The sequence below is a fragment of the Crocodylus porosus genome, unplaced genomic scaffold (assembly GCF_001723895.1).
Source record: "Crocodylus porosus isolate Cpor-Errol unplaced genomic scaffold, CroPor_comp1, whole genome shotgun sequence".
NCBI classification, from domain to species: Eukaryota; Metazoa; Chordata; order Crocodylia; family Crocodylidae; genus Crocodylus; species Crocodylus porosus.
This window is the reverse complement of record NW_017728912.1, coordinates 24,029,783-24,056,269: the sequence shown is the minus strand read 5'-3', so window position 1 is coordinate 24,056,269 and position 26,487 is coordinate 24,029,783. Positions and strand designations below refer to the sequence as shown.

General features: G+C 40.5%; 2 protein-coding genes across 11 annotated transcripts in view; one reads left to right on the top strand and one right to left on the bottom strand.

The window, feature by feature from the left end:
• The window catches only part of YTHDC1 (YTH domain containing 1), a 30,971-nt gene extending 10,606 nt beyond the window's left edge, over positions 1-20,365 (top strand). Inside the window, exons 3-17 of one of the 7 annotated variants that reach the window (XM_019534193.1) lie at positions 132-463; positions 596-950; positions 2,648-2,737; positions 3,227-3,280; positions 3,932-4,026; positions 6,811-6,919; positions 7,007-7,124; positions 8,596-8,680; positions 10,136-10,302; positions 12,902-12,984; positions 13,897-13,933; positions 14,002-14,065; positions 14,180-14,242; positions 15,970-16,104; positions 19,372-20,365. In XM_019534193.1, the coding sequence (XP_019389738.1) occupies positions 132-463; positions 596-950; positions 2,648-2,737; positions 3,227-3,280; positions 3,932-4,026; positions 6,811-6,919; positions 7,007-7,124; positions 8,596-8,680; positions 10,136-10,302; positions 12,902-12,984; positions 13,897-13,933; positions 14,002-14,065; positions 14,180-14,242; positions 15,970-16,104; positions 19,372-19,596 (2,012 nt within the window). In that variant the 3' untranslated portion in view covers positions 19,597-20,365. Of the gene's footprint in view, positions 1-131; positions 464-595; positions 951-2,647; positions 2,738-3,226; positions 3,281-3,931; positions 4,027-6,810; positions 6,920-7,006; positions 7,125-8,595; positions 8,681-10,135; positions 10,303-12,901; positions 12,985-13,896; positions 13,934-14,001; positions 14,066-14,179; positions 14,243-15,969; positions 16,111-19,371 lie in introns of all 7 variants that reach the window. The other 6 variants (XM_019534195.1, XM_019534192.1, XM_019534194.1 and 3 more) reach the window with 6 other exon arrangements.
• A 4,288-nt stretch (positions 20,366-24,653) lies between these two features.
• Positions 24,654-26,487, bottom strand: part of LOC109309434 (UDP-glucuronosyltransferase 2A1-like) — a 49,726-nt gene continuing 47,892 nt past the window's right edge. For all 4 annotated transcript variants that reach the window (XM_019534191.1, XM_019534190.1, XM_019534189.1 and 1 more), the window contains one exon: positions 24,654-25,527. In XM_019534191.1, coding sequence (XP_019389736.1) covers positions 25,248-25,527 — 280 coding nt within the window. In that variant the 3' untranslated portion in view covers positions 24,654-25,247. The remainder of the gene's footprint in view (positions 25,528-26,487) is intronic.

Sequence of the window (26,487 nt, the reverse complement as noted above, 5' to 3'; positions counted from 1 at the left end):
AAATAAAAAAAATTACAGTCACTAAGCTTACTTCGAGGAGTAATACCACTTGCTGGGGGGTGGGGTGGGGAGTTTTTTACTTTGTTTTTACCTGTTACGTAAAATAACTTACTTATTTTTATTAATTTAAGGATCAAAAAGAAAAAATGACCGGATGGAGACTGCTGAAAGCAAAAGACAAAAGCCATCAGTGCATTCATCCAGGCAAATGATTCTAAAGCCACCTAGTTCATCAGTTAGCAATAATAAGAGGATAGTGAGTACAAAAGGAAAGCCTGTAGCAGAGTACAAGACAGAAGAGTATCAGAGGTCTGACAGAAGCAAGCGTCCAGATGGTGATCGAAAGGCACGCATGTCAAGTGGCAGTACAAGGGAGCTTTATAAAGGGCAACCTGAAAAAACTTGCATGAGGAAGAGGGATGTTGACAGAAGGGCAAAGTCCTCTACGCCAGATGGTTCAGAGGTAGTAAAAGTTTTTGCAGCCTTAGAAATAAAGCAGTTCTTTGAGACATTTATAAGGCACGTTCTCTTGGGACTGTGTGTGCATCCTAATAATGTTTTATGACTGCTGATTCTCTTTTTCTTTAAACATCAGAGAATTAGGCATGATGTGGACAGAAGGCAAAGCAGATCCAGCCATTCTTCTAAAGAAGAGGTGAACTCTGAGGAATATGGTTCGGATCATGAGACTGGCAGCAGCGGCTCTTCTGATCAAGGAAATACAGAGAATGAGGAGGAAGGAATGGAGGAAGAGGAAGATGAGGAAGGAGAGGAAGATGAGGAGGTAGAAGAAGATGGGGAAGAGGATGAAGAGGAATATGAACAAGATGAAAGAGATCAGAAGGAGGGAAATGATTATGACACTCGAAGTGAAGCCAGTGATTCTGATTCTGAATCTGCATCTTTCACAGATGGGTCAGTCAGATCTGGTTCTGGCTCAGATGCATCAGGTAAATCCTTTCTTAGACTAGTTGTAGATAAGACTTTCCCTGTTTTTAATCTGTTAATATTCAAATTTAACATTTGTTTTTGACTCAGGCTTTTCCTTTCATTTTTGGCTGGTGTTTCTGAAGGGAACCTAAGCTTTGAGCCTGAGGCAGGACAGTGGAACACTTCTGACTTGCACTAAGGCTTGTCTGGAAGTCACTTACCACTACAGGATCAAATTATTGTAGATAAACTTTGTTACCATTTTTCTATTTTTAACACCCAAAACTGTTGTAATCAACAACTTTTGGTGTTTCTCCCTGCAAAGCTTCACTTGAATGTAAACATTTGATGGGAGAGCTATTCAGTATAAATCTAGATGGCCAGGTAGTCGGGTTAATACAGTAGCTTTTGTCTTTGGAGAAATGGTTACTGCAGTACATCCTTGGTTGTTTAATCCCTTTGAAAAGCACTTTCTGAAGTCTTTTGGATAGCTGAACTGGTTCAGATAAGTGAAATTGCAGCATGTTGTGGGGAGTTATGCATGCTAACACACAATGAATAATTCAAAACCATACATACTTGACAGTGCAGATGTTAAATACAGTAGATGTTAAAAAGAGTTTGTTACAAAATCAGTACTAACAAATTGGTAAAACAAAGTTGCTGTTCAGATAATGGAGGAAGTGCTGTTCAGTATGGCCAGTTTATATGTAATTGTCTCATTTTAGAGATCTGCCACACAATTTGGAAAGACCAGGAATCAAGAGGAGCCTGTAACTAGGCAAATGGGGAGAATGGGACTGAAACGAGTCTCGTAACAGCTCTTTGCAGTTGTGCATTGTGCCTGATTCTCACCTGTCCTGCTGGTGCTTTGCTTCATGAATACAAATTGCCCACAGAATTTCAAATAGCCTTTTTGGTCAAGTGTAGACATGTGCTTGTCCTAGTATGAATAGACTTGAAGGTTAGATCAGATCCTGAAAAGGTTATTCTAATATGACTTAGGCTTGCTAAACAGAGCATATCATCACATTAGCTTTGGATTTGGTAAAAAAAAAAACAACAAAACAATCCTATTAGATTCCTATCCTGTAGCTTCCTTATTTGAAAGGTGCATGGATGGTTCTTCTAAGTAACTTGGATGCAGGTAAGGTGAACCAGCCTTGATATTTGGAGTCTAGAGGAACTCTAGAAGAAAGGGGAAGCTGTAATTACTTTTTAAATGCTATGAAGTAATAATTTAACTCTTTGAAGGGGCTGGGGAAGGGTGTCACTATTTACTATGTGCCACAGTGTTTTGTTTTCATTCCTATTACTGCTTGACTAATTTTCAATGGACTTGTGAAGCAGTCTTACAGATCATGGTATAATTCCTATTAAGTATGTCACTAAAAATTTGGCTAACACATTGGAGAGAAGAACTAAAATACTCCAAACTCAGTGAATTACTTATGTATCTTTTTGCATAGAATTCTCAAACATTTGGTGTTTGTTTTTCCTTCGTGAGCTTAGTTTTTGTGAATTGGTGGCAGTACTTCTTAAGTGTCATATTTTTGGGGAAGTGTTAGCATAGTAACTAAACTTTTCTTGTAAAAGCCAAATATCAGTCTGGTCATTGTGGATACAGTTTGCCTACTGTCAGTACTTTCATCTCAGCTTTATCTTTTGGTGTGTGACGTTTACAATACTACTACTATTTGTTCTCTGGGGTTTTTAGATGAGAAAAAGAAGGAAAGGAAGAGAGCTAGAGGTATCTCTCCAATTGTTTTTGATAGAAGTGGAAGTTCTGCATCAGAATCTTATGCAGGTATTCTTTCTTTTTGTTGCTTGTCATACTGACTGACTTTGACTCTTAATGTGATACCTAAGAGAAATGTAACTGGCTGTAGAAATATGTGGGGTATGTAGTTTGATTATTTGGTATTTGATTTGATTTCTGGCATGTTCTGTGTGGATAATTTTGGGGGAAGTAGGCATCTTGTTTAATGCTATTTTGTTGCTTAAGTGGAATTTTCACTTTTTTTTTTTTCAAACTTGGAAGATGATGATTCAGTGACTAGTTTTCTGAGTAGGAAACTGTTCAGATAATAAATATGAAAAACCAAACCCAAACCAAACTTCCCAAAAAATCAAAACAAAACACTCGTGCACATTGAACAGTATTTTTTTTGTGTGTGGGTGCGCGCCAGGAAGAATAATTTGTCATGAATGAAAATTGTATGTGACAAGGCTGTAGAAATTGTATATTATCTCTATTAAGGCTCAATCTGAACAAATGTACTTTGGCTAAACACAGGTTCAGAAAAGAAGCATGAGAAATTATCATCTTCCGTTCGTGCTGTCCAAAAAGGTATCATTTAAATTTGAATTTTTAATGCATGCCCCATCACATGCCATTGTCTGTTTGTTCATTAAGTTGCGTCAAAATGGTAATGTTCCAATATAAATCAATTTGAATGCTTGATTGTTGCGGGTATAAACAGCAATGCATCATTTTGATTTACTTCTGCATATCTTTAAAGAGCTGCACAGACATCAATCAGATTCTCTTGCAGAAGCAACAAAGCAGAAAAGAGATGCTTGTACTTGAGAGAGGAAACTTTTTTTAAATAGGTACTCTCATCAAAGTTTAATTATACAAATGTTTTGCGGTACCTCTATAAGGCAGCACTATAAGCCAGAGTGCAAGTATATTGGAACCTTACTAAAATATTGATTTATTGTTTTGTGTGTTTTTAATAATAATTATTATTATTATCTTTGTGTGTGTGATGTATTAAAACTTTATTTACTTATTTATTTACTTATTTTTAAGAAAAGCTTGGCATTGTATGCTCTGTGGCTTAGATTTCAGCGTTTAGGTTGGGGATGGGGGAAGGGGCTTGACTCCTGATGTAGGTATAGATCAGGAGGGATAAATTTGTCTTAAAAAACCCATGCCCACATTTTGAAGGAAAAACTTCAAAAGTTAAACTTCAGCTTATTTGGAATTTTTTTTCAGACCAAACCAGTAAACTTAAATATATTCTCCAAGATGCAAGATTTTTTCTCATCAAGAGTAACAACCATGAAAATGTCTCACTTGCCAAAGCCAAGGTATGTTTAAACCAGCTTGGAAACTGATTTATTAAGAAACTTGCTGTTTGGGGAATGAAGCACACTGTCATCCAAATTTTCTTTTGTGCTGAGTAGCTCTTGGCTCAGGAGAATGTGGAGCTCTTGTTTGCTTCATAATTATTGAAGTGAGGTTCTGGCCCCACCCAGTGCAAATTAGAGTAGCCCCTTGACTGTCCTTAATTTATGCCATCTGGCTGTAGATTCTGAAGATCGGACTAAGTGATCTCTTTGAGGTCCTTTCTAACCTATTTATGGCTGCCGATACAGGTGCTTGGGGATGGGGGTGTATTACTTAGAATGGCTCCCAGAGAGCCACTCTAATTAAAATGCCTCGCTGTCACATGTATTAAGTCCCCACACATTTAAAAATGGCCACAGGACACTCTCTAAACCACATTCAATGAAATTTAGGTAAAGTACCCCCATGGTCATTTTGTAATGTGCAGGGGATTATATATGTGACAGCAAGGCGATGCTGGAGCGTTCTAATTAAAATGTGAACCAGAACATGTATATATAGACACTGATTCTGTTCCTGAGAAGTGAAGCAATATTTCCCCACTGCAGAGACTTTCTTAAACTGAGAGGGTAGCTGGTGTGACAGTGGTATCAGAGTAGACTCTGCTGATGTTAAATGTTGTACTTCTGCAATGGGAAACTTCACTAGGAAGCTGCAGCCAGATTCTGGTTTCTGAATATTGCTGGTTAGCATCATGCTAGAAATTCTGATTGCTTGCAGTTAACATAGAGAAATAAGTATGAAACTGAATTCTTCTGCTGATGCCATTATGCCTAGGACATAGTCCTAAATTTGGCAAGAGAAATCTAGGCTGTTGGTCTTTAGTAACAATTTGTTCCAAAACATAGGGACAGAGGAATTTGAAGTGGAAGGCTATTTTCAGTAACATTTGAGTTGCTACAAGAAATTTACATATCAAAAAGATGTGGCTTCTACATCTGAAATACATGGTACGCTGTCAGAATTTCTTGAACTCGGCTAACAGTGTCCAGTGTCTAATTTTTGGTTACTAAATATACTAAGCAAATGCACAGTTCCTGTACTGTTAAATGTTCCTAGTATGTCAGTGCAGTTCCTGTACTGATAAATGTTCCTAGTGTGTCAGTTTCTGTTGATTTTTGAGGGTTTCTCTTGTATTCAGATACAGTAGCTTTCAATTACCCTTTGAATTCTTTGGTTACTTGCCCTATAATTAGGTGTACAATAGATGCTTCAAGCTCCAGAACAATAAAATTTGGGTTGAAACTAACTTTAACTAGATGCTCCAAATCAGAAAGCGGGATGTCTAAAACACTGAAGCTTGGCTTTTCCTCTTTAGCAGCTTTTCTTGCCTGATAAGTTTATTTAACAGAGATCGGTTGTAATTCTGTTTGGGTTATAGCTGTGTTATGTATCTGGCAGGAGGAAAAGGCTGTTCCCAAAGAAATTGTTTGAGCCTTCTTAATGCTTTCCATAAGAAGGACACTTTTGTGTCATTGTATATTTGTGTGTCCATCTACATGTGTTCTCCATTTAACTGTGGAGCAGGTGTACCTTTATTTAGCTGGATTGTTTATTCTTGACAATAGAATCTTTACTACTGTGGCTTCTGAATCTATCAGTTGCTTTGAGATTTCCATATATCCCTTAAAGGGCAATTCATATTCCACCCTGTTATGACAGATAAGTCAGAGAAGCACAAAAATATCTGCTCTGTGGTTATATTGTCTGCTTAAAGTTGCATAGCAAAGTTATTGTGGGTCCTGTTTCTGGCTAAAAAGTGGTGCTACTATAGAGGTATCTGAGCCACCTTCTTGCTTACAGAGTATGAATAGGCCATTTGTATTTTCATGTATTTGGAAAGAAAATCTAAGAAAACATTGTTGCAGCATTATCCAGTTAGGGTAAGGCAGGGATCTCTTTTGAAAATCGTGCTAAAACAGATTGAAGAGGTAAACACACATTCAACAGTGCTTAAAATTTAAAATGTTTTAGTTACACATGTTACTTGTGGGCCTGGTCTAAAGCTGCAGGTGACTATACTACTTTTTTGTTTTAAAAAGTCCCTTTGTGTTCATCTTCCATGGAAGAGGAGAGAAAAAAAGAAAAGCTATATTTAATGTCTTCATTCTCCATGTTGCAGTTGGCAACAGCATATTCATCCGTTATTATTTCAAGTTGTTACATTGTCCCTTTGTGTACATCCTTCAGTGACTTAGGGACAAGCTAGTATCTTCAATGTGCAGTATTTGTTCACTGAAGTACACAGTGAAAACCAATTTGCAGACCAGCCATTCCTCTTGCAGTATCCTTTAGCTTCCCTCTTCCCATGTTGGCAAATCTTGTGATTTTTATTTTTTTTCCTTGTGAATTTTTCTAGTTAGGATTTGAGGCTTTAAGTACAACACCAACTCACATAATTTATATGGTAATCTCATACTTAATTTTTACAATAAAGCTTAAAGCTGTCATGGCTCTAGAGAAGAGCATAAAGATACATGAGTGTGTCTTAAAGGCTCAAACCTGAAGCCAAAGCCAAAAAACCTGAATGCTTTTTAAGATCTTTTGTGAAAGCTGACTTTCGTAACTTTTTTGAACAGTTAGCTGGAGAACTAGTCACTGTCAATCTAGAGACATAGATTGCCCTCATTACTTATTCCCAGAACACTAGGATTATTACTTGCTACCTTTTTAAATAAATTTTAAATTTAATACAGCTGCTTGTAGTGTTTAACCAATGTACATTTCCCTTATTCTTTCGATAGGGCGTGTGGTCAACTCTTCCGGTAAACGAAAAGAAGCTCAATGCTGCATTTCGATCAGCGAGGAGTGTTATCTTGATATTCTCAGTGAGAGAGAGTGGTAAATTCCAAGGTAAGTGACGGCGATGTTTGGCTGTAAAATTAGGTTTTTCTCTTGTCCATTGTTACTATGTGCGTTGATTGCTTTTTTTTCTTTTAGGGTTTGCAAGGCTCTCATCTGAATCCCATCATGGAGGATCACCTATACACTGGGTGCTGCCTGCAGGAATGAATGCAAAAATGTTGGGAGGAGTCTTTAAAATCGACTGGATTTGCAGGCAAGTGATTTTGTTCATTTAAAAGTTTTTTTTGTACTGTGTCTAGCAAGGTATTTAAATTCCATTTGTTTTTCTAACCATCATTTTAGGACTGGTTTTTGACTAGGTTGCTTTGAAAATTTATCTCTGGTTAAGAGAGAGGGCTCTATCTTACTGGCTTTGAGAGTTATTCCCATAACTGAGACTGCTGTAGCAATTTTTTTTTTTTTTGCATTGACTCTTAATGGTTGTAAATGAGGAATTTCATGTGCTTTCATTTTTTTTCACTGGCTTAACATGCTGAGAATACAAACTGGCATTTGTTCCCAACTATCATTTCGCCTCTTAAAATGACTGTTTGTTTTGAGATTCTCGTCTGTCAGCCCTGGAGAACAAAGAATAATTAAAGGGGAGGTTTTTTATGATTTTGGAGAGTTGTCCTTAATCAGATCTGTTAGGTTTTGGCTAAGTAAATAAAATGCAGCTGCCTCAGAATCATTGAAAATAAAGTCCAAATTGGGAGGGATAGAAAATATATCTTATGATGTGGACATGACACATTTTATATAGCAACGCAACTTATTAGTCCACCCATCAGTATAAATTATACTACTGTCTGAGCAGGCAGTCCTCCCAAGATAGCTGCCTACAATAGTGGGTATAACTGTTTTCCCATTAAGTGACAGGGAGCAAGTAGTAATTACTTCCATTGAACAAAGAGCTACCCCAAGACAAAATTGACTAGAGGTGTCAATACGTGAGCATATTTTACTGGCACATAGGTATACCTATCTCATTTTGTGCCTTTATTCAGAATGGAGTGACTTACGTAAATGTATCATGCTCACAGCTTTGGATGGAATAAATGTTCCTATTGTGTGTGAAATGCTAGGAACCTGGAGGGACCACCTAGGTGGTGTTTTAAAACTAATACTTGCAACCCAGGGTACCAGGTGTATTGGTTAATTGTAGGAGTATGTTTCTTCTAAGGGATTCTTTATAAAAATAAATCAGTAATTTAACATTTCCCCAGGTAAATCTAGGTAGTTGTATTCACTGACATTTTGATTGTCACAGTTTATGTTGGTGTTAAAGATAGCGATAAGTCTTATCTCTGTATGTGGTGTGAAATAACAGAGGATAGGCTTTTTGAAATTGTGCTGAGTCTCAAGTTTGTATAAGAATGGCAAAACAGAATTTTGGTGGTTGTATGAATTTTGATTATATACAAATTTGTTGTCTATATAGAATAGGTTTGCTTATCATGAACTGCATAATGTCAAATTTAAATAAAAATGAAATAAATTAATAAAAATGAAATAAAAATATCAGAATTAAAAAAAAAAAAGTTCTTGAGAGACTAATCTTTAAAATATTCATTCAGGGTCTTGTCATAGTACAAAGAGTTATACATTTGTACTGATGCAATGTTCTGTTTTATGCATTTTTAACAAGAAGACAAAACCATAAATGATACCACTTGCATATTTAGGCGTGAATTACCCTTCACTAAATCTGCTCACCTGACCAATCCTTGGAATGAACATAAACCAGTAAAGATTGGACGCGATGGACAGGTTTGTTAATTTTTAAACATTGTCTTTATTTCTAAAGTAAAACAAAAATAAAGAGTAGGAAATGTAGTCGGAGGTTTGAAAACTTTGGGGTTCTTGTACCTTTTGAGTTCTTGTGGTATAGATTTTATTGGTAAGAGCATATGTCAGCAAATTTGATTTCTTACAACACTGGTGAGAACAGTGCAGGAAAAAAACAACACAGTAAGTCATATCACAATGGCTCAGATTTGCAGCACCTGATGAAGACTAACTTTTTATAACAGATGACGGTCACTAACATTTTCTATTATGTTCTCAATCCAGAAAGAGCCCGTATGTTAGAGCATTGTGCTTTTGAGTTTGTTCTGAACAGTTTTATGTGCTGGATTTGGCATAAACTTGAGGGGGTAGAGGGGTGATACAGATTCTGTTATTGTATTTACACTTTTTAAACGGAAGCTAATGATTCAGCTATAATACTATAATTCAGTTAAATGGACACTGTCAACTCCAGTAATGAAGTCTGTGTAAAAATACTTTACAAAATCAGCACAAACTATCTGGGAAAAAAACAACTCTTCTGCATAGTGGCTATTAACAGGAAAGTGGGAGCAATACTCCTTGAAGTAAGATGGATGTAGACACTGCAGTTGTCTGGAGAACAGGGAGAAAAAAGTAATTTTAAAAGAAGCAAATATGACTAGGCATATTTTTATATGTCAGTGACTTTGAACAGTGAAAGTGAGCTTTAAATTTTGGTTAAAATTACTTGAAGGAAGTTCAACTGGTTATTGTTGACAGTTTCCATTTAAATGGTTAAGAAATGTGTTTACATTTTTTTTCTGTCCACCTAACTACATATAGCATTGCAGTCAAGCCGCTTTACAGTGCTTATATGAGGTGCTGAACCTTTTGGAGGGAATATTCCAGAATACTGGTAATGTGTAATTAAAACATGTCTCAAGTTAGCTGTCCATTCTGCAGCTTGCTACAAGAACTATATAGTATACAATATCTAGACAAATTTAAAAGCACCTTCCGAACCCACTTACGGTTCTTCCACTGAGTTTGGAGAATGCTTGATTGTGCATAACCTAACTGTATATCCCTGCACATGGATTCTTGTCCACATAATCCAGACCCTTTAGGTGGTGATGACTGTTTCTTAATTGATCACAAATTCGTACACATTTTTTAATTGGTTACAAAACACTCCTCGTACTCTCACTTAGGCGAAGCAGTAGCCTGACTTGAATGTCTTTAGGAACATATTGTCCCAGGGTAAGATGGTTCTGTGAATATGTTAATTAGACCCCACAGAGTAAAAGGTAACCTAACTGTGATGTGCTCTCAGTTTCTAGTGATACTGAAGCCTCTTCAAAGTGGTGGTGTTTCTGTGTCTTGGGAAAGTAATTAATGGGAAGTGTTCCCTGTCTTCAGCTTGTCCATCACTGTTCAACTTCTAACCAATTCTAGGAAATTGAGCCTGAATGTGGAACCCAGCTTTGTCTCCTATTCCCTCCTGATGAAAGTATTGACTTGTATCAAGTCATTCATAAAATGAGGCACAAGAGAAGAATGCATTCACAGCCCCGATCAAGAGGACGTCCATCCCGTCGAGAACCAGTCCGGGATGTGGGAAGGTTAGAAACGTTCTTTGGACTGATAGTAGGCACATGTATCAGAATAACGTGATGGAGGAATGTGATTCGTCAAAAGCTTTCCCTGCGATAAAGAAGAGAGAAAATCCTCAAATCAAGCTGCATGGACGAGTTTGTGGCTTCATTGAGGATTTCACATTGTCTGTCATTTTTCAAGAGGAAAATGGGGATCTTTGCTTTTGCAGAAAAAAGTTCTTAAAATAAAGTGCTCTAGTTTAGACTAGATCTTTAATGCAGATAATGCACCATGTAATGCTAGCAATAGGTAAGCTTGGATTTCTTATGAGCAGGCTAGATGGAGGAAGAGGAAGTCTTTATATGCCAAAATGTTTTAATATTTTGTAAAAGCCTTTTCTTTCAGGTGTATCTCTGGATAAGCCTTATCAAATATGGGACTTTTATAAGGATCACTTATAATTTTTCAGAAGATGCCGCCTCATATTGAGGATAAAATATTTAAATTATCTTGATATTCAAGAGGAGCATTATTGGGACTGTTTCAAATTGTTTCACCGTGATGTGTTAACCCCATTGCCAAATATTCTCTAACATGTAACCACTGAATTCACACATCTTGCTGAGCTTCTGAAAACAGTAGGTTCTTTCCAAAGGGAAGCAAGTGGCCCTTGGAGACCCGGCAACAAACCAAAAAGAATGGCTGTTGCTGTGTCTGCTATACAACCTTTCCAGATGCTGGCAGTACTCGTGGACTTAAAATGTTTTTACAGAATCGACATGGTTATTGATCACTGCTTTATGAACTTAACAGCATTTACCAGAAAAAGGGGGTATAACTTGGTACAGAGTTGGAGAAGTCTTTGCAAAGAACTGATATAAGCCCTTCTGCCAATCACCTTTTCCCTGTCTAGCCACTTTGCATACAGATAAATCTAAAGTTTTTTCTGCTAAAGACTGATGCATGGTTTGGGCTGAAACCTTTGGTTAAGTTTCCTCTTTGTGGAAACATCCTGTGGTAGGTACAGATACCCAACAAGAGTCCCATTTCCTTGAGCTTAAAAAGGACACTGTAACGAGTAGGTAGGAGGACACCTGGCAGCGCCCCCCTTTTTTGGCTTTAAAGGACTGAGCACCAAGATGGCTTTTGAAGTTAAGCTAAGAGGTTTCCAGTGCAATAAAGTATTTACCAGTGAAGGTTTTGCAATGGACTGCAAACTATACATATAACACCACCACACCTTCTCAAGCCTGCCAGGGCCTCCATTTATGTTTGTGGCTTACAGCTTAAAGTCAGTAGTTGGACTACTAAATGAACTGTTACTATCATATTTTATACCGGTCGTAAATGCACTCTCAAAACTACAAGAAAGCGGTATGTTTATTCTTTACACCAGCTTTTATTTTTTTCTTAATCTGATTTTGCTGTAGATGCAACTGCTTTGTTCTTGGGTTTTTTGCTCAGAGGGTGAGGAATCTGCTCTCCTTTTTAACAAAAAAACAATCAGTTAAAGCGGACTTTAAAAAATGAGGGAGGAGGGAGGGAGGAAAAAAGATTATCTACTAAACAAACTTAGTAAAATGGATTGTTTATTATAGTTATTTAATGGGTATGGTTGCAAAGCAGTTAATAGAGTTAAAGAAACGTAACATTTGGCATAAATATTTGTTGATGAAAAGCTTGTTTTTGCCTAAGGTTTTGAAACGTTCATGTTGAAGAGTGATGGATAGTTTTTATAATAGTTTCTATTCCACCAAGATGAATAATAACCAGTTTTGTATCCTACCATGAGCTTAGTGATGTATGGAGCTGGTCTTAAGATTGGCTTCTTCATTGTGAATGAAGTTCTTGGATATTATTTAACACTTCAATAATGAAGCAGCTCTCTTTAGAAGGGAGCTTTTATTTTCTCATTTATTAGGAAGCGTAAAAGTTTGGAATTAATCTTTACTCAAAAGCACTGATTGAATAATAATATTTAAAAGTACCTCTTGCCATTACCAGGTTAGAAAGATAATGGTGGAAGAGGTATTATGCAAGGCATATATGCCTTTATTTAAAAACACATCCAGGAAGATTTTCATTTTACAAAGAATTGTCTGCCCTGTAGTTAGAAATCTGGCAAAATTTTTATGTTAAATGGAAAAGATGCTTTATTCTTGGAAATGAGATCAACTGTATTTATATTTGTAGAAACTGATTTAGTAGTCAGAATTAGCCTTTTTTGTCTATTTTTTTTTTTCTAGGATAGATTAAGATGGAATGTGGAAAATGTAATGTTAAAGTGTAAGTTAAGAGTTCGTTTTGTTTTAGCTTCTTAAATATTCTCTTTGGATATTAAGGGATAGTTGAATAAAATTCCTCTTACCAAGAGCATCTGTTAAGAACAGTAAAGTAATGATAAAAGATCACTAGCTATCTAACTAGATCAGAATATCTTTTGTGATGATTTATGTTAAAACTTGTTTCTGTAGATAGTTTGAAACCATAACTGAAGTGGACTGAGTTCTGCCCACCTTGAGCCAGAGATCCTGGAAAGCCTGTGGGGCTTTCTCCAGAAAAGTATGCTGCTCTGAAGAATGCTCCAAACAAGCTTGTTTAATCTCTGATATCTAATTTGTGTAGGCGTCGACCAGAGGATTATGATATTCATAACAGCAGAAAGAAACCAAGGATTGACTATCCCCCTGAGTTTCACCAAAGACCAGGTTAATATCTTATTATGAAGATACATGTGTACAGCTGTGCAAGTGTTTATAATACTACAGAATTTTGAAGTATTAAATATATAACAGGTGTTTATGTGGCTGGGGTTTGAGTAAGACTTCTGAAAATCACTTGGCACTAGTTTAATTTTCTTCTCATTGAAGTCGGTAGTAAAACTTGTTGTTTTTGGTGGGGAGCTGAGTTAGGCCAGTGCCTTTGAAAATCCCTCTCTGAACATAACAGAAATTACTGAAGTCTTACACTAGTTGGACAATAGAAAATTAAAGTAAAAAAAGTACATTTATGTGGTACCATAAAGTGCCTGGTGCTCTGTGCCTGTTCAGTGTTTCATGTTACACGATTGTTAAAGGTAGTAGATGCTAATTGCTCACTTCCAAGAATCTGCTGTGGCTGTAATGATCTGCTTTCCTCTGGAATATCATCATATCTCTTGCTTTTAATTTTCCAAGTATTTCCCACCACAGAGCAGTTGCCTAAGAAGCCTAGATTTGGAGCAGCCCAGGTTTGGCGTTGAACATGCAGTTAGTTGGTAGAGGCCATCACCAGGGAGTCAGTTACATGACAATGGTCTTCAAGCACTTCCAAGTAGATTAGTAAAATAGTTCTAACCTTCATCTGCACAGATGTTTTCTCTGTACTACATACAAGCCTATGCAAGTGTATCCATCCTCTTTGTTACTGCATTATTACTTCAAGCATCAAAGAAATTGTGAAGTCTGTTGCATTATTTTGTGAGCCTTTTTGAAACTGGAAGTAATAACAGTATGTACAAGGACGTATCTGTAAGGAAAGGCACAATGGAAGGGTACATTCTAATGAAGGACTATGGGTTTTAAAGATTGTTGCCATGCTGTGTTGAAGTTGTTTGATAACGCTGCTTGATGTTTGAACAGGGTATATAAAGGATCCCAGGTATCCAGAAGTAGACAGGTAAGATGTGTTCCTATTCTTTTATTTGATGCCGTAGTAACTTGTTGGTATGAATAACTTGGATTTAGTTTTACGCATTTTATTCCCAACAGACGATTTTCAGGAGTTCGCCGAGATGTGTTTTTAAATGGGGTGAGTTAGTGCCCACCTGTTTTGGTTGGGGGGTGGGGAGGTGTTATTTTTAGCATAATGTTCAGTGCTTTCAGAGCTGTGAGCAGTCACTAACATTTCTGTCTGTCTTTGCAGTCCTACAACGATTATGTGAGGGAATTCCACAACATGGGACCACCACCACCATGGCAAGGAATGGTTTGTATTTTCTTTAGCTTCAGTTATTTTCTTGAATGACCCTGCTTCTTTTTCTTTTTTTTTCTTTTTTTTTTTTTTAAATCCTGTGGACCTGTTTTATTATATCCTGACCTATCCTACTGCTCACTCAAATACTGCATATTTTTGCTGTGCTGTGTACATTGAATATGCAAAAATACCCGAGATTGAGTTGGGTGAACTACGTATATGAAGAGATCATGCATAGAAGTTTTAGCTAGTAGTGATAAACATACTGTTAACATTTCAGAGGCTGCGGTCACAGCATAAGACCTAGGACAGTAGTAATCCATTCAGCTTGAGTGCATGGAAGCTATAAGATTTGAGGAAAATTCTATTTTTAAATAAAGCCAAAGAATGTGAAGAATGTCCACACCCTTCTCTCCTTGCCCTGAATCCCTGCATTCAGATCACTAACTGGCCTTCGTGTCAGACCCGCAAACAAGAAAACAAAATGTATCAAAAAGGAAACGGGCCTCTGTGGTGCATTGGAAGGCTGTGTCCATGGGGAAGATGATTGGCTTGGGCAGTGGAACTTCTTAAGGAAGCAGAGTGTATTTGGCATCAGAACTTGGGTAAAGCCATGGCTGTATGGTGGTGGCAACAGCTATTTGATTAGGTTATCTCTGTACTCAGGTGAGGGCACATGCCAGCAAAATCCAGTTAACTCATTTGCTACTCAAAACATGCCCCTCTTTGTTCTGCTGGTTGGTGGTTGGCAATATTTTGTACTTACTGATGAATACATATTTTTGATTGTGTAGCTCCTTGCTTTCTGACTGTGGATGTCATCATCATGTATGACTTTTTTAGTAACAGATTTGTGAAATATGTGGCTATCTTTATTGTACCTCTTGCATGAAAGAAAGGGATGCCTGCTATAGATGGTGTTGTGATTTGTTCTCCTTTGCTGGAACCCTTTTCCCTCCCCTCACAAAAAAGATAAGATCCCCAAACTGAAGGAGAATCACAGCAACTAGGTCTGGCAGACTGCAGAGAGGAGTATGCCTCTTCAGACATCACTAAATCTGCTGACACCCATTTCTCCCCCCACCCCTCTTTATCCCCCCCTTCTCCCCCTCAGGTTTAGCTGAATACTTGTCATAAAATTCAGCTATCCCATCCAGTTTGGGTAGAAATTACACTGCGAGCCAAATAGTGCTCCTCTGTGTGAAGGACCTTGCTGACATGTTGGAATGAAATTGAGGTGGATGGGGGCAAGAGGGAGAAAGGAGAAATGGTCAGGTGGCTCTTAAGTTTTAAAGAAAAACTTGGCTGCTGTCACCTGGAGCAGGTTATTTTGTCATGTAGAACAAGCTTGATGCTCTTACTGTGATTATTCTGATTCAAGTCAGTGTAACGAATGGATTCTTTGCCAGTGAAGACTCTCATTTATGCCAAAATATCCTTGTCTACACGCAGAATAGAACTGGCTAATTAATGAAAGCTGAGGTGATTATGATACTACACGTCAGTGCTTTGGAGCTATACCTAAAACACTTGGTGCTGGTAGTTTAGGGGGAAAATGTCTCAAGGATCCTGCTACAATTTATAATGCATCCAACCATACTTCCTTTGCATTGTAAATATTCTAAGACATTCTGTACCTGTGGGTGAAAAATCTACTCGGATAGCATTTTTCCTAGCTTTAAGTGCTGTTTGTTCTCTGCTTTGGAGCACTTGATAAACATGCTGTACTTTCCTTGCAGCCACCATATCCAGGTCTGGAGCAGCCTCCCCATCACCCTTACTATCAGCACCATGCTCCTCCACCTCAAGCTCACCCTCCCTACTCAGGACACCACCCAGTACCGCACGAAGCAAGATACCGAGACAAGCGAGTAGTAAGTGTACGTACTGGTGGGGGGAGAAAGAGATTGTACGGCAGAAATAGGAGTAACAGAAATTCCAGGGATGCCAGCAGCTTAAACCCGTGAGGGTTCTGAAAACCTTGGCCTTAATGTAAGTCTTCTAAATGCATTTTTATAAGTCTGGTCATCCAGGTGAGAGAGACTTGAAAATCCCCTCTAGGAGATGTGTCAATACAGAAATCCCAGCATTTCTTTTTACAGATCAGTGGCTGTTTTTCTTTGTTGAACTCTTTGAAGAAGTTTCTGATTTAGGGTCCAGTCTTATTGAGGACTGGGGGGTGGTTTCCAGGACCATCAAGTCTGTCCCCTGTGTTCACAGCCATTTATCTAAGGATATCCCAAAACAGATACTTCAGACTGCCACACATAACTACAAGCACAAACCAGAAATACCATGAACATCCTACTATGTGCTGTAGGGAAGACAAGCACACTGCCAGGGGTTTTGGGGTATTGCCTGATATGTTCAGAGATTCCCAGGAAAAACAGTGGCCAATGCTGTAATAGGAAGCACCCTTTCCACCACCCGCCATGCTTACCAGTCTGACCTAGAGGGAAAATCCCAAATTGCTGCTTGACTTTCCATATTCAGTTATAGGTGTGACCTTCACCTGTTGGTGTCATTGCTTGTAATGCTGTGTTTCTGATCATTTACCCTTCACTGTTGGTAGAAAAAGGGTCATTGTAGCAGTGCTCAGTGCTGCACAGTAACCCAAATACTCTAGACAAGAATAGGTTGATAGGACAGATGAATGTTTGGTTCCCTGGGGACAAATAGCAGCGACACAACTTGCACCACAGCTGCTTGTCCCCAGGGATCGCCTGTCCCATGTGCTCTTTGGCAAATGGCAAGTTGCCCTGGGTAGGGTAGGGAAGGCTGGGGCCTGCACACCTGGGGTCCTGGGGGCCTCCCGGAGCTGCAGCTGTGGCAATGCCACATGGAGCCTGTCTGGCAGCAGAACATGGCTCCAGATGGCCCGGCTCCTCTTTTCAGCAGCACGCACTACCTGAGCATATATCTAGGTGTCAAAAAAACTGGCGCAGTGCACAATCAGACAATGCGCCCTTGCAGCGCAGAGAACACCGAACTGTGCGGTATGTGGCACTGCAAACGTGTCTGCAGTGCTACATCCCACACAACCGCGTTCATCTGGATGCACGCATAAGAGCTTATTTTGGGGGACCTGGCTTCTGGTTCTCTTAGCGGTGGAATTAGAGCTTCACTACCTGCTGTGTGGTGAAACATTGAGAAGACAAAATCATAGATAACATCCTGAAGTCTCTTCCAACCTTACTTTTCTAATCCAGCCCCCTGCTCCAGGCAGGGTCATCCTTATCTAAACTAGCTCACCCAAACATTTGTCTAACCTCTTTAAGAACTTTCAAGGATGGTGTTCCTTATTCTCTAAGTCAGGGGTTTTCAACCTTTTTGGGTCAGTGTACCCCTGGCAACCAAACATGGGGGGTGGCACACGGCTGAATGCGGAGCGGTGGCAGCTGCTGCATGCAAGCTTCCCCTACCCCGCTGCATCTGGCCAGGCAGGCAGCACCTGCACAGCAGCGCGAGATCATACGTGGTGGTGCTCCATCCCTGCCTGCCTGTGTGTACCCCCTAAGGCCATCTCAAGTACCCCCAGGGGGACACGTATCCTCGGTTGACAACACCTGCTCTAGGTAATCTGTTCTAATGCTCAACAACTATCCCAGTGAGAGAGTTCTTGCTTTATATTCAGTCTAAATTTTGCTTGTTGCAATTTTAAGATGGTTACTCCTTATTCTGCTCCCTCTGTCACCTTCCTTTTATAATGGGGGTGGCCAGCCTCTGGTATGCATGCTACAAGTGGCACAGGGCAGACTGGGGAGGAGGGAGCATAGGGCAAGGAGCAAAAAGCAGAGCAACAGATCAGGCAAGGGAAGGGTATTAGAGTGGCACTCGGGGAGGATGTGCAGGGCTCACCTTGCAGTACAACTGTCAAAAAGGTTGATTCCTCCTCCCCCCCCCCCCCCAATCTAAACACCCTTTAAGTATTTGAAGACTGTTAATAGATTCCTGCCTCAGTCCTCTAGGCTAAATAATCCCAGTTCTTCCAGCCTGTCCTTGCAAGTCACACTTTCTAGACCTCTAACCTTTCCTTTTATTTTTTTCCCCTTTTGGTTGCTTTCCCCTAGGTTCTTTCTCATTTGTTTACAAGTCAAGGATTTTTTTGTAACTTGAACCAACTATATTGTGCAGCAGCTCTCCTCACTGTCTTTTGGGGATCCAAATGCCCTTCCTTCGGTCTGAGAGGCAGATATATAGGCTGAGCTCAGTATCAGGGGGAAGCTTCCGTTTAAACACAAACTGCTTGGAGGGATGGAGTGCTGTGAACTAGGAGTGAAGATGTGTTATAAGGATCCATTATGAAAAAAGTGCATTATAATAAGCAATCTAGTTTGGGGCAGTGGGACCATTCAAGAAGGAAAGATAGTTATTTCCTGTGAAGTGCAGAGAGGCTGGTAAAAGTTTTTGTTAGGTGGTAGTGAGCCACAAAGCCCCTGTCTGTATTAAATTTGTAACTGGACAGTAAAAAAAAAAAAAAAAAAAAAAAAAAAAAAAAACCTGAAGTTTAATTTTGTCCATATCTTCCTTGAAGTGTGATTCTGAACACAGCCCTGCGGGTGAGGTCCCACCAGTGCTGACTAGAGTAGGGGAATCATTTCCACACTGTTGCCAGCAATACTTCTGTTAATATACCCCAGTAAGCTGTTGTAACAAGAGCACACTGATGGCTTATATTCAGCTTCTGGTCCACAATAATCCCAGTCTGGTTTTGTGCTTGTGACTGTGCAGTCCTAAGTACAAGGCTTTGTCCTCATTTGAATTCTATTCAATAAATTGTAGCCCTTTTTCTGGTTTATGAAGGTCCTTTTAAATCTTAATCCTGACTTCAGAAGTGTGTGCAAATTCATCCAGTTTGGTGTCAGCTGCAGACTTGCTAAGCACATACCTGAGGCTGTGCTCCAAATCCATAAATGAAGAAATTAAAAAGTATCAGATGGTGTTTTGAAGGCAGGTGGGAAGAACTGATAACACGCACAATAAATTGTGCTAGAATGCCACATTAGCAGCTACCTTTTGATCTTGGTCTCCCAGGAGCCCCTAAGTGCATAGCCAGTTTTAGGTAATTGTGTGGGTGAGTGAAATGGTTTGGGTAGTCAGAATGGAAAACAAACTAACTAGAACTGTTCTCCTTTTCACAGCATGATTATGATATGAGGGTAGATGACTTTCTGCGGCGCACGCAAGCGGTTGTCAGTGGTCGGAGAAGCAGACCGAGAGAGAGAGACCGGGAACGGGAACGGGACCGTCCCAGGGATAACAGAAGAGACAGAGAGCGTGATAGAGGGCGTGATCGGGACAGGGAGAGAGAGAGGATTTGTGACCGGGACAGAGACAGAGGAGAAAGGGGCAGATATAGAAGATAATCCTTCTGGAGCCAGTGGTCATTTGAAACAACAACAGCAAAGCTTGTATTTTTTGTGTGTGTTTACAAGTAGTAAATTTTATTTTCAGCTGTCTCAAGTTCATTGTGTAGAAGGATTGATGACCCTCTTTGTTCCAAGCATGCAGTAAACTTTGAACTGGAAGAAAAAAAGCCAAAAAATGCACACAGTTGATGTTTTTATTGGAGCAGAATGGGAAGCAGTTAAGAATGTAGATATTGGTTCATTCTCAATAAGTGTTCATCTACTTAGTGACTTCATCCTAGGTTTGTTTGGGGTTTTTTTAATACTGATGGATAACTGCCATAATATATTCTTTTTTTGCTTTTGTTTTCTTAAATGTAGTTTCACATGGTTCAATGGAAAAAATGCTGCTATCAAGTATGCAAATATTGAAGTATGATTTGACTGTATGGCAGTGTTGTAGCAGCCTGGTTTTTCTGTTCTTTTTTTTTTTAACCTCTGTAAAGTCAAGTGTTTGTTTTTTGTTTTTTTGTTTTTTCCCAGTCTTCAATAATGAAAGCAATATTAAGAAGACACTATTGATATCTAATTTTTAACCTTTTTAAAAGAATCTTCCTGTGTTCAGTAATATTTTGGTCAAACCTCTTGTCTAGCCTTTCTCCTCTCCAAAATGTACACATTGCTTGGAATGTCCACAATTCACGTGTGTGAAACCAGAAAATGTTGCTGTACTCTACATTGCTACCATTTTTTTTATAAAATAAATTGGTAACTATTGAAACTTTTAGTTTGGTTTCCACCAGTTTTCTGAGGGCAGGCTTGTGTTCAAAAAGGGTACCTTCCACCTGGAAGGAATACTTTTGCTTTTGAGTAGGGGGGAATTTCTGAATAACAACAACAGCAACAAAAATTAATTGTAATGGGGCATGGGTAGGGTCATGTTCCCAACCCCCTATTCTACTGCAGGAGTTCAACCCATAAGCTTTGCTGCACATGGATCATTGGAGTATTTTTGTTTTGTTCTAATGGCTACCTAACTAATAACTGTCAAAAGGGGTGGCAGCTCTGCATTTAGTTTTTACTAGAACAGCTCTGTAATTACCATGCCCTCAATATGGGATCTGTCTGTCCATTATTGATTCATTGGATCAGCCTCTATGTTGCATTACTTGTACAATGTCCAGACCCCAGTGTCCCTTGTAGCACAGTTGCCATAGTCAAAAAACTTAAGGGCATGTTCATTCTGAAGTATGCAAACTCACCTGTATTTCTATACTTGGCATACCCTAGCAGGGATAACTGGATAATATTTCAGAGACCACTGTGTGTTCCAGCTCTTGAATGGAACAAATTTTCAGTTGAATTTGCAGTAGTAAATGATGTGAAAGCAGCTTCAGCTTCAAAATTTACTGGAAAACTTTCTTGCATGTATTTCCGTAGCGGGAGCTTGGCTTTCAGATGTGAGTACTGTAGTCTGTCTTCACTACTTCTTAACATTTATCTCCTGATTTATAGAAACCTTCTACCAAACCTGACATCTGTTCCTCCATCTCTGCTGTGTTCTGTAACAAAGCCCCACCATCATACTTTGAGGGACCACACAAAGACCTCAACTCTTGTGCAGAACTGCATATGCTGAAGGTTACTGTGAAAACTTATGCAATATTGTTTGATACCCGTGACAAAATGCATTTAATCTAAGCATTGCATTTTATACTAAATGTGTACCTCTGTATGCATTAAATACAATCACTTTGACCCTCAAAAATAGGAATCAGTTTTATTAAACCATCACAAGTAGTTAAACACTCATTACAGAGCATTTGAGAATAATCTACTAGGCAATGAATATTTGGTTAGCAGAAGCTCAGCCCATGGAAAAGGGGTTCATTCAATAAACATTGTATTGCATGTGTATATAACCTCTCGCATTCCTTCAGGCTGGGCACCTATTCAGAGATTTTCCTGTAGGGGTAGGGTAAAGATAATGGGCTTTAAGTGACTAGGTTTTTTGTAGGTTCTCATTGTTGACATTTTTGCACAAACTTGTCACGCAGTCAGATCTAGAAGCTTAATTTTGATACTCGTGTAGAAGTGTACAGCCAAAGCTTTGATATGTAGTGTTGTCTGCCATGGTTTTCATTGTGCAGCTACGCATCTGCCTTTTGGGTGCAAAGTGTCAGCTGGCCCATGGAGCTCCCTACAGATCTGAAAATGTGGCAGCATGTTAAGTAGTGGCAGTGTTAATAACCATTAATCCCAGAGCTTCTGTAATTACTTGCCCTGCTGCCAAATTTGTTGCCCTTACTTGCCACTTGCCCTGCACTGAATTATCAGGTCCGTAGTGTGTCCTGTGGGTTGGATCCAGATTATGGATCTGCATCACCTGCCTGTAGTGCCAGCTATTGCTGCTGCTGCCGCCAGCCCTGCGGCCCAGGTGCCATGCCCTGCACTCCAGATCCATCCCACAGGGCCAGATAAGTTAGACACCAGAATTGTAGTGCTATTGGACTTGTCCAATTTCTGTGTGCTCCAGTGTAGCCACTGTGGTTTTCTTCATATGTCTCCTCTGGCTGCTAGTTTGCCATCTGAGTTCCACAGTTTTAGCCAAGCACTGAGCCTGTAGCTTGAGAACAGATCCTTCAGCCCCATACTTCTCAGATTTTTCCTTTTAAAAACCTTAGCATCTCAAGTCATGGTCATTTCAATCAAAGCCATCAAAAGTGAGAGAGGCAGCAAATGAAGTTAAGTACCTTTGTTTCCCTAGCTGCATGGTCTGCAGCCTGATATAAAAGCTTGCTTCCACAAGACCTAATTTGCAGTAGAGCTATGTGATAAGTATGCAAATTAAAGCACATTTAGAAGCACTCATAATAGCTGTATAGTGGCTTATTGTAGCACCTGCATAATACTAAAAACCCAAAGTTCTTGATCTGGCCAGACTGTTATCTTTGCAAATTGGCTTGCCTTAATGGTGGTTAGCAGAACAACTGACAGTTTATCGAGCTGAGGACTTTGAGCAATAATGCAATAATTTTGAAAGTCCTCCAGTGTAATTTCTGCAGTTAATGGTAGTCTTTGGAAGTTGCTAGAGTGGGTGATTTGATCCTTCTACTGCAGAGACTAGCTAACCTAGAAGTGGCTGGAGACATCTGATAGGTAGCATCTAGGGATGGCCCATCTGCAGCTCAAGTGACATGGAGAGCCTCTGTGCATGGTATATGGCAGATCAGGAAGAGGGGCAGGCAGCACAATGACAGGGCATGGAGTAGAAAGGGCATCAGGCTAAGGTCATTTGCCTTGCAGATTAGCTTTCTGCCTCCCATGGGAAAAGTAGGAACCCAAGGAAAGATAAAGTTCTGCAGTGGTGAGAACCTTTCCACCACCACCCAAGTCCCTTGTAGCTCATATGAAAGCTCAGCCTGGAGTCCCTCTTCCCTTGTGCCCTTCAGTTTGATCTTTCTCTGCATAGTCTTCCTTGGAGACTGAGAACTTGCTTCTGCTGGTTAAAATGGAGGAGATCCTATGCAAGATAAAGCCTACTTTTACTACTGAGCCCTCTGTGGTGGTGACACTATGGATGAAGAATAGCTGTTCTTTAATTTGTTTGAAGGTTGTGGTAGTAATACTACCATTTCTAGGGACCCTACTCCCTGTTCATGCCTAATGGGAATTCCCATAGCAATAATCCTCAGCCATCAATCAGTCCTTTCATCCCTAGACATTAAAATCAGGGTGAAATTTCACTGTGTACTCTGGGAAGGCATTGAGGTGAACCCAGAGGAAATATTCCATGGGGAAGATTTGGGACTAAACCTATTCAAAGGCCCACTCTAGGTGGTGTAAACAGTCATAGCTCTGTCGGCTTTAATGGCCCCTTGCTGATTCATGCCAGCTGTGGATCAAGCTCTGTCTTCTGAGAAGAGAAGCTGCTGCCACTAGAAATCAAACTACCCATATTTGTATCAGCAATTAGTTCACCAGTATCCAGAGGCTGGGTAAGCTGAGTAATATCCCACAACACTGGGGGAGTTTTGAATTCTGCAGTCTCTCAACAGCACCTGCCTCTACAACTGGCTGTGGGGACAATACTCTGGTTAGTCAGGGTGGAGAGAGAAGGTCTGGGCCCCCAGGGGCGAGTTCAGCTTTTGCAGATCACAGAAAATCAAAATGGCAACCCAGCTCAGAAAGGAACCACATAGCTCAGGGGAAGATGGGACAGTAGAGGAAAACAGGAGCTGTCACAGGAACTTCCATGCCACTCCTGAAATCATTCATTCCCACCCTAGGAACTATGGCCAAGGCTTTCGAGAACAGGGGCAGCATTCTTTGGCTGGGATTTGCAGAAGTTTTTGTGGGAAGTGGCTGCCCAAACTCCACAGCAGTGAGGCACCTAATTCTATTCAGCTAGTGAGAAATCCCTAGATCTTCACTGAGGTCTCTCAGTAAACTGTATTTTGTCTATTAAAGTTCTGATCCCCCAGGCAGCTCCCACTGAGGACAGAGAAAGATCTCAGGTGCTCAGTACTTTAGGAAACAAAAGGAAGTTGGAAGCTTGGATAGAGGCTCAGGTATCTGCATGTTCATTCTCCAAACCTTGGCCTTTCTGGTAGGCATCTTATACAGGTAGCCAACCTGCAGCACAAGTGGTATGGGCAACCTGTGTGTGTGTGGCACACAGCAGACTGGGGAGGGGACAGCCAGCACAGTTGGTCAGGGCAGAGAGGTCAGGGAAATGATAGCAGGGAGCAGAGCAGCAGATAGGGCAGGGGAAGGGGATCATAGTGGCACTCAAGGAGGGCCTGGGGCTTAATTTGTAGCATGCCTGCCAAAAAGGTTGGCCCCCCCCACTGTTTTAAGATACATGAGTGACTGATGGCACCTAAGGGGGGGCATGTGCCCCACAGTGATCAGTCAGCGACCAGTGAGGGGAGGCCCCTCGCAGCCAATCTTGCCAACTGGGGAGGGGCGGGTTCCTCCACAGCCTCAGCACTCCCAGAAGTGGCTGCGGCACACCCACTCCCCAGCTGGTGCTTGCAGGGAGGCACTGGCACTCCTGCCTGCCCCCACTACCTGTTGCCTAAGTGGGGCACACAGCCTGTCGGGGTGCACTGGCACCTCCATGCACCCCCTACGTGTTGCCACTGCTAAGACACCTGAGCTAAACTCCCTACCTGGGCAGTGCCCATTTTTCTAGGAACTGCACTGCCTGGGACAGATCTAGAGATGCATTTTGGCACAGAATAAGTTGAGGACAGCTGGGTGGGTGAATCTTCAGTGATCCCTTCATTTGGAGACAACCATGAAGGGCCATAGGAGAGCTTGGGTTTCATCCTTGTAAAAAGATACAGAAAAAGGTAAAAAAATTCTAGCAGCAATCAATATATTATAAAGCCCTGCATAATCAACCAAAGGGTTTCTGATTGGTGGCTCAGCTAAAGATTTGCCTTTACTCAAACCAAAAGGAAGTTACTGTAAACATCACATAGGCTAAGTGACCAGCTTTCCTAATGTCACTTCCCAGAAGGTGACCTCAGTTCCTCAAGTACACCAGTACACACCTCATTGCAGACCCGTGAGTGATCCCACTGACTTACATGCTTCCTTAAGCGCCTTGCTGAATCTGGGCCTTACAAGAGATACTGAAGCAGCCAACGGGAAGGGCACATCTATTCCGTTTTCCTCTTCCTGACAATCCTACCACATTTCTTACAGCAAAATAAGCAGCACTTGACAATGATGAAAAGAGTCACTGTGGCACAGGTAAGCAAGAACGCCAGGACATCCAGGCAGTGGTACTGGTACCAAGTGAGCTGGTGAGCTGCTGGTCTCAAGTGCTTTGCTCCTTTGTGTCTCATAACAAATTCAATCCAGAAGACAGCTCGGTCCAGAGGTTTCACAGGCTGGTCATGGTGAATCTGTGACAACCGTATGGCATTTTCCTTATAGCTGAAAGAATGGAAGCAAACAGCATTGTGGTTAATTCTGAAACAGCCTTTCCTCCCCTGAGCACAGCATGTGTGCAAACTGGCCAGGTCTCTCAGTTCTGAACATACGAGCTAGCCCCAAGATGTTATTTTTGCCATATTAACCTAGCTCCTTCAGCTGTTCTGGCAGCAAGTTTTGAGAATCCAGCTGGATCTATTATATTATTCACAAAGGAATATTACATCTGAGGAAACCATCTGCAGGGTTTCTCTCATGATTTTGTGTTTCCCAGTCTGAGACAGACAGATGTTCCCCCATTTGAGTCATTAAGGGCAGGGAGAGCAAGCTGCATGGATCCTGACTGAGTAAGAAGCCAAGACAACCTGTCACAAGCTGACTAACCCAGGAGTTCACCCATACAACAGACCAATAGGAAAGTGACTAGAAGTAACTCTAACTCTACGCATGTATGTACATGCGCCTAAACTTAATGCACAGGAAGCAGAAAACACTGCTGCTCCAGGACCTCTTCATGGGTGCCTTTCTCCAAAAAGGAGAGATGGTAGGTGGTCCAAAGATACTGAGATGCAATACAGGTGCCTTGTTTTGTTGGTGCAATACAAGTATTGGAAAGCTGGTGAGATCCCAGCATTCAGTACTTTGGAATAGAGATCTCCCAGGGTGCAGACAGGCATATACATTTGAAACATTTCAAACAGCTTTGAAAACAATTTGAAACATTTCCAAACAGCTAGCGTATAGATGTACCATTGGGAAAAGATGCTTCCAGGCAGGACAAAAATGTACTTGGAGGGAACAAGTACAATTTTGTACCATTTAGCTCCCACCTTGTATCTGTACACGTAGGTTGATTTTCCAGCATTCCCCACTGCCGTATTCTCCTCCCCATGCCCATTCTCCCCACGCCCTCATGGTTGCAGCCTTCCCCTTCCCTTTCCCCTCCACTACTGCTAGCACTGG